This window comes from Narcine bancroftii, chromosome 5, assembly GCF_036971445.1.
Source record: "Narcine bancroftii isolate sNarBan1 chromosome 5, sNarBan1.hap1, whole genome shotgun sequence".
NCBI lineage: Eukaryota > Metazoa > Chordata > Chondrichthyes > Torpediniformes > Narcinidae > Narcine > Narcine bancroftii.
This window is the reverse complement of record NC_091473.1, coordinates 50,154,310-50,167,418: the sequence shown is the minus strand read 5'-3', so window position 1 is coordinate 50,167,418 and position 13,109 is coordinate 50,154,310. Positions and strand designations below refer to the sequence as shown.

The 13,109-nt window shown below is 43.6% G+C and overlaps 1 protein-coding gene across 5 annotated transcripts in view; it reads right to left on the bottom strand.

Annotated features, from left to right (window-relative positions):
• mgll (monoglyceride lipase) overlaps positions 1-13,109 on the bottom strand; it is a 71,610-nt gene that overhangs the window by 31,549 nt on the left and 26,952 nt on the right. For all 5 annotated transcript variants that reach the window (XM_069937386.1, XM_069937385.1, XM_069937390.1 and 2 more), the window contains one exon: positions 10,620-10,756. In XM_069937386.1, the coding sequence (XP_069793487.1) occupies positions 10,620-10,756 (137 nt within the window). The remainder of the gene's footprint in view (positions 1-10,619; positions 10,757-13,109) is intronic.

Genomic DNA, 13,109 nt, shown 5'->3' with positions numbered 1-13,109 from the left:
CTAATGATCTTATCCTCATCATTCTACCAGTGACAGAAGTATCTGTCCACAATAACATTAGCAGGTGACTTGACACACAGTGAGGGCAAACTACAGTACTCACATTGTGCTGTGTGGCATGATCAACGGGTCAATGGGAAAGGCTCAGCACAGATGTGGCTGAGTCTCTGTGGACCACGAAATGCAGCAGAAATGTCCACCTCTGCAACCTGTGACCTCAGGACCTGCCACTTCCCCAACTTTACCACTACCTTTGTGTCAGTTAACATGCTCAGGAAGATGGGATTAGACATGGTCAGCACAGACATGGTGGGACCTGTCTCTGTGCTGTATTGGCTTGTTTCTCTAGTGTACCAATGCCTTTTTCAGAGAAGACTACATAGGTTCAGTATGTCCCCCTTGGTCCCTTAGCATTCTTCCACACTCTCTGTGTGAAGAGGATCCCCCCAATATTCCTCCTAAACATTTCCCCTTTCACCCTTAACCCCTGTCCCTCCAGTTTGTATCTCACCTAACCTCAGTGGAAAAAGCCTACTTCCATTTACTTTATCTATACTCCTCATAATTTTAAATACCTCTATCAAATCTCCCCTCATTCTTCTATGGTCCAGGGAATAAAATCCTAACCTGTTTAACCTTTCCCTGTAACTCAGTTCCTGAAGTCTTGGCAGCATCCTCGTAATCTTTCAATCTTATTGATATCTTTCCTATAGTTAGGTGACCAAAACTGCACACAATACTCCACATTTGGCCTCACCAATGTCTTCTGTGGACACTACAGAGCATATCCCTTTGCATAACATCCCAACTCCTATACCCAACATTTTGATTCATGAAGGCCAAAATGCCAAAAGCTCTCTTACAACCCTATCCACCTGTAATGCCACTTTCAGGGAATTAAGTATCAGATCTCCTCTCACTATTCAAATTCAAATGGATAAAGTCCTGACAAACCAATGACAAGTATACTCTTCCTCTTTCAATGAGTTGCTTCCTAGACCCATGAAATCACCTGAGCCAAGTCCAGGAGGATCCTGCTGACTTGTCCCCACACCCTGCTCCCCCTCACTAATGGACAATGGCCAGGAGTGTGGCACTGAAGTATGACCAGAACTTGTGGAGCTGTTCCTTCAGGTACTCAAAGAGGGGCTACCACGCTAACATGGAAAATGGTCTCCTGGACACAGGAACTGCATCTGACGATTGCTGTTTCTGCCCTGTGGTGTCTAATTGGATAGTGTGGAAGGGGGATTTTCTCTGTGACTATCCTGTGCTGTCCCTGCCCTGCAAGTGTTTAATGAGATTGTGTGGAGGGAGATTTCTTCCGCGACTAACTCGTATTGTTCCTGCCTTGGGAGTATCTAATTGAATAGTGTAGAGGGACCTCCACGGCATTAAACCAGTGCTATCCTTGCTCTGAGATGATACATAAATGCTCTCCCTGACTCTTAAAACTGGAAAGGGCTTCACTTCACAGAACCAATAGGTCCTTTTACAATGAACATACAATTAATTTGAAATATAAAGTCAGCATTGTTTGGAATAAAAAAATGCTACTGACAGCCTGTGATTTTGTGTGTGTGAATGAACAACAGCATGAGCACATGTCACAAGGGAGTAAAACCCCTCCATCCAAAAGAATTTGGTCCCTCTCCACTTTCTCATTCCAACTGTGTCTATACAAGTTCATCCTTCAGTAATTAGGAGCCCTGCTGAGCCTGTTTTATGTGGTTTTATCTTGATTTTCTTTCTCTATCTTTGCACACCCCCACCCCCATTTACCTCCTAGGAAACAAAATGTTCTAAATGAATGAATGGTGTACTTCGTACAGCACGCCAGAATGTTCAGGCCCATGTCCTGCCTTCAGTGAACAGGTTAAGTGACTGGCTAATGGGCAGAGTTCTGTACCATTAATCCCAAGACACAAGCTGACTCCCACCATAAGTAGCTGGAATCTAAATTCAAATTTATATCGATCAGAATTTTAAAAAATCTAGTGTTGATAATAACCAAGAAACAATTGGATTCTTATTGATTGTATCTTGACGAAGAGCTCGGGCCCAAAATGTTGGTCATATATCTTTTCCTCTTATGGATGCTGCGGGACCTGTTGAGTTTCTCCAGCTATCTTGTGTATTTACTGTGATCACAGCATCTTCAGATATTCTTGTTTCACTGGATTGTCATTGATTATCCAACTGGTTTCCCTTCAAGGCAGGACATCTGCCAATCCTACCTAGTCTGGTTTGTATGTGACTCCTGGCCTGTCAAGGTGGTTGTTTCATAACTAGCTCCTCCATTCAAGGGCAATTGGGGATGGACAATGCATCTCAGGGACAACCACCTTGCATGGATGACTAAAGATCATATTTGTAGATTCATAGTGCTAACAGGGTAGATACAGGATAGATACAACTTGAGGTTGTAAATGTGCCCGCCTCCACCATTGTAATCGGAGCTCATCTTGCTCATTGTCCACTCTACCACCAATTTACTGTCACCGCAAACTTACTATCCACACCACCTCCATTCTCATCCATATCAGTGATATAAATGACAACCAGTGATGAACCCAGCACTGATCTCTATGGCACACAGGCCTCTAGTCTAAAAATCAACTCTCCATCACCACGCTATGTCTCTTAACAAAAAGTCAATTTAGGGCCCAATTGGCCATCTCACCCTGGATCTCATGTGATCTGAACTTTCTGATCAGCCTACCGTGCATGACCTTGCTGAAGTCCAAAAGAACAACATGGGTTCCCCTCTGGATGCTCTGATTTCCTCCCACATTCCAGAGAGGTCGGTTAATTGGCTGCCATAAATTGCCACTTGTGCATAGGTGTGTAATAGAATCTGGGGGAGGGGATTGGAAGGGACTGTGGTGAGAACAAATGGGATTTGTGCAGGAAAAGTGCAAATGGATGCTTAATGGTCACTTCAGGCTTCATGAGCTGAAGAGCTTGTGTCTGTGTAGAATGGCTTAATGATATGGTTTGCAGCTGTACAAGACAATGGTGAGACCACAGTGGGAATATTGTGTGCGGTTCTGGTCACCCAGCTATGGGAAGGATGTCATTTTTCTGGAAAGGGTGCAGAAAAGATTCACAAGAATGTTACTGGGACCAATAAACTTGAATTATAAGGAGAGGCTGGATAAGGTGGGGCTGAGGGGGAACCTTATAGAGGTTTATAAAATCATGAGGGGCATTAATAAGGTGAGTGGTCAGAGTGCTTTTCCTAGGACAGGGGAGTCTATTATAGGACTAGCAACCTGGATTTGAATCCTGTGCTCTCTGTCAGGAGTTTGTACGTTCTCCCGTGATCTATCTGGGTGTCCTCCAGGTGCTCTGGTTTCCTCCCACCCTCGTACTGGGTTTGCAGATTAATTGGTGTATTTTAGCAGTACAAGCTTGTGGGCCGGAAGGGGCTTCTACTGTGATGTAATTCTGAATTAAAACATTTTAAAAGAATTGGAGTGAGAGGGGGGGGGGAAGATTTAAAAGGGACCTTCTTTCGACAGAGGGTGGTGAGTGCATGGAGTGAACTGCCAGAGGTGGTGATAGAGGTGGGGACCATTATGACATTTAAAAGACATTTGGACGGGTACATGGGCGGGAGGGAGATGGGCCTTATTCAGATACATGGGACTAGCTCAGGGTGGTCATTTTGCCAGTACGGTTAAGAAGAGTTGAAAGGCATGCTTCTCTGCTGCAGCATTGGGGTCTGGTTGGAGACTGCCAAGTGTTGTTCCTCTAATTTGCAGGTAGTCTTGGTTAGGCAGTGCATGAGGCCATGGACAGATACTTCAGCAGCATGTTCAATCTAGCGATTAGTACAACACTATTGCAGTGCCAACAACCTTGGTGCTGTCTTTAAAGAGTTTTCACCTTTACCCTGTGACCTGCATTGTTTTTCCCAGGTGCCATGGTTTAATCCCACCCTCCAAAAATGTATGGAGTTTGTAGGTTAATTGGAGTATTTGTGTGGCAAGGGCTCGTGGGCTGGAAGGTCCTGTTACCATGCTGCATGTCTAATTGTAAAATGTAACAACCCTATGAATCTATGAGATAACAAGCAGATAATCTTTTCCACAGGGGTTGGTGTTTGGTCACTTCTTTTTATGTTGTGCATCAGTAATCTAGATTCCAGATGATGGAATGAATGGCCTTGTGGCCAAGTTTGCAGATGATAACAAAGGTAGGTGGAAGACAAGGTAGTGTTGAGGAAACAGGAAAGCTGCAGAAGGATGTAGACAGATTAGAAAAGTAGGCAGAGAAGCAGCAAATGATATACAATATCAGAAAGTGTACAGTCATGCACTTTGGTAGAAGAAATAAAAGGGAAGATTATTTCCTAAATGGAGAGAAAAATGAAAATTCTCAGATGCAATGGGACTTGGGAGTCCTCGTGCAGTATAGTCTGAGGGTAAATTTACAGGTTGAGTCAATGGCAAAGAAGGCAAATGTATTCATTTTAAGAAGCATAGAATATAAGAGCAGGGACGTGATGCTGAGGCATTATACGGCACTGGTGAGACCTCATGGAGTATTGTGAGCAGTTTTGGGCTCCTCATTTAAGAAAGGATGTACTGGTATTAGAGAAGATTCAGAGGTGGTTTACATGGATGATTCCAAGAATGGAAGGGTTATCATATGAGAAGCTCTTGGCCTGTATTTGTTGGAATTTAGGAGAATGAAGGAGGATCTCATTGCAACATTTCGAATGTTGAAAGATGTGGACAGAGTAGATGGAGAAAGGTTGCTTCCTATGGTGGGAGAGTCTAGGACAAAAGGGCACGACTTCAGGATGGAACAGTGTACACTTAGTACAGAGATGTGGAGAAATTTCTATACCCACAGGGTGGTAATTCTGTGGAATTGGTTGCCATAGGCAGTTGTGGAGCCCAAGTCATTGGGTGTATTTAAGACAGTGAATGACAGGGCATCAAAGGTTATGGGGAGAGGGCAGGAGTGGGAAAATGGATCAGCTCATGATTGAATGGCAGAGTAGACCTGATGGGTTAAATAGCCTATTTCTGCTGATGGTCATTTCGTGCCTTTGTTTGAGAGAGAGAGAGAGAGAGAGAGCTATTGTGCAATGGAGATCCCATTCAGAGGACTCACCAAGTCAGCCCTGGAAATTGAAAAAAATCTCATTACAAGCGTTAAGGCTGAGGGGTTAAATAACCTGGATGGCCCTAACCTCACCACCATCTGGGCCCAAAACAGTCCTTCCAACTAAATCAACACTTCACCTGTGAATCTTTTGGGGGTTATTTGCTATGTTTGGTGCACCTGTTGTGGTCTCCTCTACATTAGGAGATTGGACACAGACTAGGAAATCATTTTGTTGAGCACCTTTGTTCTGTTTGCTGCAATAACAAAGATCACCCAGTGGCCAAACAGTTCAATTCCACACATCACTGCTGCATCAACATATCTCTCAATGGCCTCATGGATTGCCAATCCAAGGCCACCCGCAAACTGGAGGAACACCTTATATTCAATAACAGCAGTCTCCAACCAGGTGGTATTCACAGTGACTTATCCCATTTCAATTAATTCCCTCTCCAGAGTATCTCTCTTTCCTCCAGTTCCCACCCCCTTCTCTTCTTTCTCCTATCAGTGACTGACCTTCTGCCCTCTCCCCATCACCTCAGCTTTATTCTCTTCTTTCCTCCCACCTGAATCCACCTATGACTTTACCTGTTAGCCTGTGCTCCTCCCCCTGCCCCTTCCTCCCTCCTCTCCTCCTCCCCCAACATTTTTATTCAGGCACCTGCCTGTTTCTGCTTATACCTGACAATGAGCTCAGGCCTGACATGGTGGTTACCTGTTACTTCCTATGGATGCTCCATGACCTGCTGAATTTCTCTAGCCCATTTATGTATTGCACTTGACCCCAGCATCTGCAGACTTTTTTGTTTAATACCCTAACCTACTCCCTTTCCTCCATTTCCTATGAGCTCCCCTGCTCCCACCCCTGGCTAATCCACCGGCAAATAGAGTTCACACTGGGATCCTCTTGTGCTTCTTGGCAGAATGGGAAAATCAAGGATCAGATTCACTTCCAGGAGTGTCCACACCAGAGTGGAGGGTTCCAGGGAAAGAAATCATTTTCACTGTGCATCATGGCTGTTCCAGATCTATCAATGAGGTGTTCTGTTTTTTCTCAGCAGTTCAGAAGGTTAATGAGAGATAAATTAATCATTAAGCGGAGGCTCCCTGTGGGATTTGGTTGTGAACTGAATGCACAGCTAATTTCCTCACTGCAATGTTCCAGAACCTGTTATGGGCTTATAGCAGAGAAATCCTCATTCAGCACAGCACGCAGACAGGGCTTGGCTGAAATAACCCCCTGATCCAGGAAAATGGATTAACAATTACACTACTACAAGCAGCTTTCAGAAATTTAATTAGTGGCAATGTATGGTAATTGGTACTTTGAAACATATGCATGCAGGTTTACTGAGCTCTTCGAATGGACGGAATGTTTAATGATGGGAATACAATACAGCTTTGGAGAATATAAAGATATGAATAGGATAGGAGTATATATAATCATGAATGGCATGGATGGCAAGGTAGACAGAGTTCCCAGCATGGAAGTGCCAAATGGTGAAGGGCAGAGATTTAAGTTTAAAAATGATTAGTGGGAAAGGGCTTCCAGGAGAGGTGGTGGAAGCAGTTAGCAAGATTGAAGAGAAATTTTGACATGTGAACAAGCAGAGAACAGAGGGATACAGACAGTGTGCAAGTAAGTGGGGTTAGTTTAGATCAGTTGTTCTCAACCTTTTTCTTTCCACTCACATTCCACTTTAAGTGTTCCCTATGCCACAGGTGCTCTGGGATTAGTAAGGAATTGCTTAAGGTGGATAGAAAGAAAAAGTTTGAAAACCACTGTTTTAATTGTACCTAATTGACTCATTATGTGCACGGTTTCATAACTCCGAGCAAAATATTTCAGTAACAATTGGGTCTAGAGCAGTGATTCTCAACCTTCCCTTCCCACTCACATCCCACCTTAAACAATCCCTTACTAATCACAGAGCACTGATGGCATAGGGATTGCTTAAAATGGTATGTGAGTGGAAAGAAAAAGGTTGGGAACCACTGGTTTAGATTGTTTTTCATTTACAAATACATCTTTGGCTGCATCAGGTAAGAATGTTTATGCTTATGTGAATTATACAATGCATATGACAATAAACTCATTATCATGCAGGCTGAAGGAAGATGGAGTTAGTTTAGATCTACAGCATGGTCAGCATAGACAAGGTAGGCCAAAGAGCCTGTTCTTGTGCCACATTATTCCAAGATTCCAGTCTCCTTGTAGGCAATGCTTTCCCACTGGATGGGGAACAGTGCAAATCAGGAAGGGACCCAGGTTTAACCTACACTGTGTCTCCTGCTGGAGCGTCGTGCCTAGTGTTGTTTGGAAGTTGCAGAGAACTTGGTTTCAGAATGAAGGTGGTGCTGGAATGAGGAGATGGTGAGAGAAGAGGCACGAAAGTAGAAAAAGAGATAAGGGTGTTTGGAGCAACAGTATCCCCTCCACCCTATTTCTTCCTCTTCCTCTCCATCTGGTTAGTCAAAGACCGGACCAATTAAATACTCCCTGGACACTTTATGAGATTAAGCAAGTTTAATGGAGCTCCTTGGCCCCATTAATATTACACAACGCTTTTATAGCACCATCAACCCAGCTTCGAATCCAGCAATGTCTGTAAAGAGATTGTATGTTCTCCCCTTGACCTGCATGGGTTTTCTCCAGGTAATCTGGTTTCATCCCACCCTCCAAAGTGTACAGGGTCTGGGAGGTTAATTGGATGGAATTAGGTGGCGCGGGTTTCACCGGAAGGGCCTTCTAATGTGCTGTATTGTTAAATCAAAATTGGGATTGTAGAGAAACCTAGAACATTATAGCACAATTCAGGCCCTTTAGTCATGATGTTGCATCGACCTATGTAAACCTACTCCACAACAATGCAATCTTCCCCTATCTCACACACAACACCCTCTATTTTTCTTACATCTAGGTGCCTATCTCAGAGTCTTTTGAATGTCCCTTTTGTACCAGCCTCCAGCACCACCCCTGGGCATTTCAGTGACTCACCATTCAGTGAGTGAAAAAAATGCTACCTCTGACGTCTCCCCTAAACTTATCTCCATTCACTGTAAACAGATATTTGGTATTTGTCCCTCCAGGAAAAAGCTGCTGGATCTCATGATCTCTTATCCTTCCTCACTCCAAAGAGAAAAGCTTTAGCTTGGTCAACCTTGCTTTATATGATGTATAGTCTAATACAGGCAACATCCTCAAAAACCTCCTCTCCAAAGCATCGACATCCTTCCTTTAATGAGGCAACCAGAACTGAACATAATACTCCAAGCGTGATCTAACCAGAGTTTTATGGAGCTACAACATTACTGAACTCAATCCCCTGACTACTGAAGGCCAGCACGCTATATGTCTTCTTAACCACCAATGGATCAATGGGCAAGATCTCCCTGTTCCTCCACACTGTTAAGAATCCTGTTAAGAAGATGGAATTTGACTGAGGAATAGAGGAAGTGCCTTCACTGGTGCATCTCATTGGGTTTTTCGAACAGAGCATCACTAATCAGTAATCAGAGGACATAGGTGTAAGGTGAGGAAGGAGAGATTTAACAGGAGCCTGAAGGGTAACTTTTTTAAGATTTAAATTCTATACATACAGCACAGTAACAGGCCCTTTTGGCCGTCCAATTACACCCAATTAACCTACAACGCCCATATGTTCTGAATGGTGGGAGGAAACCAGAGCACCTGGAGGAAATCCACGCAGACATGGGGAGAGCATCCAAACTCCTTACGGACAGTGCAGGATTTGAATCCCAGTATCAGTGACTGGCGCCATAAAAGCACTGCACTATCCGCTACAGTAACTGTGCCGCCCACGTTAACCATACTGCAGAGGGTAGTGAGCAGTCACTCTCCATTCCTGCACAGCCAACTTTCTCACCCTTTACTCTGCTCATTAGCTCAGCCAGACTGCAATTGAACATCCCTCAAAAATCATGGACCTCCAATTCGGGTCATAGAGCCACACAGCATAGAATCAGTCCCTACAGCCTATCCTGTCAATACCCATCAATGCTCACCCACATTAGTCACACCATCTATATTTGGCCCATAACCCTCTAAACCCCCAGTCCATGGATCCATCAAAATGTTTCTTAAATATTGCAATAGTACTTGCCTCAAGCACCTCCTCCGCAGCTTGTTCCATGCACTCACTATCCTCTGCAGTAACTGTGGGTGGCACAGTTACTGTTGCGGTTAGTGCAATCCTTTTACAACAAATTTCTACAGAGGTGTGGAGGAAAGTGTGCTGACCAGCTGTATCACGGTCTGGTACGGAAACACTAATACCCCTGAACGTAAAGCACTGCAAAAGGTAGTGGACGCAGCCTAGAACATCTCAGGAAAAACCCTCCCAACCATCTAAAACAATAACAGGGCACACTGCCATTGGAGAGCAGCAGCAATCATCAAGGATTCACACCACCCAGCACACTCTCTGTGCTCACTGCTACCATCAGGAAAGAGGTCTAGGTGCCACAAGACTCGCACCATCAGATTCAGGAACAACTGCTACCCCTCTACCAGCAGACTTCTCAACAACAAACTCAATCAGGGACTCATTTAAGGACTCTTATTTTTGCACTTTATTGATTTTTTTTCTATCTCTATATTGCACAGTTTGTTTGTTTACGTTGAGTCCGATTTTTGTTTTTGCACTGCCAATAAGTGGTAATTCTGCCTTGCCCACAGGAAAGGAATCTCAGGGTTGTAAGTGATGCAGTGTATACTCTGACAATAAATCTGAAATCAGATCCTGAACTAGGATGAAAGAATGAAGAGATCGTGCTTGCCGTGTCATGAACGTCACAAAGTACAGTTGGCTGTGGAGCAAGTGCTGGTCAATGGGATGAGTGTGGGCTATAGGGCCTGATCCCATGCTGTGTGACTCCAGAAGCCAAAATGCTTTACAGTGCTGATGCTAAAACCCCTCAGGATATCGGAGAGAAATTTGGGAAGTTTCCATAAAACAGCTTCAAGCTATTATTGAGAAGGGAGGGGCTGAGGGTCAGCAAGGGAAAAATCAGAAGAAGGGATTGAAGTTTAAAAAAAGATTGGGAAAGGTCTGGAAGGAAGATGGATTCTGACAATTTATGATAAGGTGGAGAGGGAAACCATGTGAGAAAATAAGGCGAGAAGAAGTCTGAACACTACATTACAAGACACAATGTACAAACCTTCTTGGGTAATTTTCAGGCAGGTTATTAACTTGCATTTCATGCTACAGAGTCATCCACATCTACCACTTCCACCACACTGTCTGAAAATTTGCCTCTTGGGCTCATTTTAAATCCACCCCGCTCACCTTTTTTTAATTTATGCAGTAAAACTTTAGACTCCTCTTCCCTGGGAAATAGATCACCTTATCTATGCCCCTCATGCTTTTATAAACCTCTGTAAGGTTGCTCCTCAGACTTCTACATTCCAGGGAGGAAAGCCCTAGCCAGGTGATAAAAAAGGATAATGTGCACGTTCATTCTAAGTCACCTACCATAGAATGAGCCAGCAGGTAAATCTTTAGGTCAGGGTGTCGGTACTTCATCATGTTGATGTGTTGCACGCAGTCACGGACATAGATACTGAAGTTAGACACATTCAGGCGCTGGCCTTCACTCTGCCCGTGGCCAACTGCAAAAAGAAGCAAAACCAGGTATCTTACGTACCTGTGTGGCTGCAGCAAGCAAGAATTTCAGTGCATCTGTACATTGCCCTCATGTATATGACAACAAACCCTCAACATCATCAGAATGGCTCAAATTGGATTGAACAATTGAATGGGATGGTCCTTCTGAGGCAGAATATGAGTGACATGCTTTTCAACCTTTATCATAAACCTTTTTTATGTTGCTATTGACAATATCCAGGTGTTCCATGAAATGTGTAGTTTTATTTCCCTCACTGGAACCAGTTATATCCTCCATGTGTGAAACACAACCTGCTGGAGGAACTCTGCAGGTTGATCAGCATCAGTGGGAGAAAGAAAGGTCAATGTTTCAAGCCGAAGCCCTTTATTGAGCATCTGCAGTCTCCTGTGTAATATCTTTATGGCTGAATAGTAAGTGAGAAAGGAATTTTACACATAATTAAATAAAAGAGTCTGCATACTTTTTCTCTTCTGGATACTTTAACCATTTTTAGAGGAGGTTAAAACTTCCATCGATATAATTTGAGGTCCTCAACATATTTTGCACATTTGCCCACATTGACTCCTCCATCCAATTTCTACTATTAGCTGGTCTGCTCTTAACGCCTATTCATTTCCAATGGATTTAGCATCTCTGCCAACTTTATGCTCAGTATCACTATGGATAAAGTCAAGGATCTCCATTTTAATCAAATTGTTTCTGATCCTTTCAATGTACAAACTCTAGGGTTCCAGTGACCATCCTAAGTTGGTCCTTTTCCGCAAAGAACATACAACACAAACAGTACAACACAGGAACAGGCCCTTTCAGCCCACATGTAAACATAGTGTCCATGTTAAATTAAAACTCTGCTGCTTGCACACCGCTTATATTGTTCCATCTCCTGCATGTGTCTGTCCAGAAGTATCTTAAACACGATGATTGTATCTGCTTTCACAACTACCTCTGGCAGTCCATTCCAGGCACCTGCCACTCACTGTGCAAAAAACGTCCTCCCCCTTATTAAATGCATGTCCTCTGGTATGCAACCCTGGGATAAAGATTCTGACTGTCTACCCTATCCAATGACTTTATGAACCTCTGTGAATTAACCTCTCAGCCTCCAGCGCTCCAGAGAAAACAATCCAAGATTGTCCAACCTCTCCTTATAGTTCATACTCTCTAAATCCAGGTAAATCTCTTTTGTACATTTTCCAAAGTCTCCATATCCTTCCTGGAATGGATGAGATTGACCAGAATTGCACACAATATTCCTCAAAGATGAATATTCAATGTCATCAAATTCCTATTTTATTCATTTACCAATTGTGGCACTTTATGTTAGAGCAAATTTGAAGGGAATGGTCATTTAAAAATGACATTAGAGATGTGGGCTTCATTGGTGAGACCAATTCATTACCCAGTACAAAATGCCCTTGAGAAGGTGGTGGTGAGCTGTCTTCTTGGAACACTGCCCTTGTCCTAGCTCTTGAGCAATGTTGGGTGGGAGTGCCAGGATCTTGTCCCAGCAAATGTGAAATATTGACAATGCAGATTGTGTTCCAATTTGAGTGTCCATAAGACATAGGAGCAGAAATAGGCTACTCAGCCCATTGAGTCTGCCCCACTATTCAATCATGAGGTGGTCCATTTCCCCACTCAGTGCCACTGCCCAGGTTTCTCCCCATAACCCTTGATGCCCTGGCTAATCAAGAACCTATCAATCTCTGCCTTAAATTACACTCTATGACTTGGCCTCCACAGCCACCTGTGGCAACAAATTCCACTGATTTGCCACACTCTGGCTGAAGAAATTCCTACACATCTCTGTTCTAGGTGGACATCCTTCAATCCTGAAGTTGCGTCCTCTTCTTCTTGACTCTTCCTCCATGGGAAACAACTTTCCTACATGTACTCTGACCATACTTTTCAACATTCATAATGCTTCAATAAGATCTCCCCTCATTTCCCTGCATTCCAATGTGTATAGGCCATCAAACATTTCTCATATAATAACCCTTCCATGCCTAGAATCATGTGAAGTAGTAGAGGTGATGGAAGGGAGGAAATGGGACCCTGGAGAGAGAGGTATACCCCTGAGCCCAGTCTCCTTGTTCTTTGGTGGCTTGGAGGATACTAAAGAACTGGTGTGACAGTGGTGCATCTTGTAGTTGGTTCATACTGTAGTGACAGAGGGAGGGGCAGGGATACCAATCAAATATTGTTCAATAACCTGGATGCAGACCAAAGTTTTTGTGTTGTGGGAGCATTGTTCATCTAAGTAGGTGGAGTGAGTTCTATCACAGACTTTTGCCTTGTAGTGGTGAAAAGACTTCAAGAGGTCTGGAGGTAAGTCA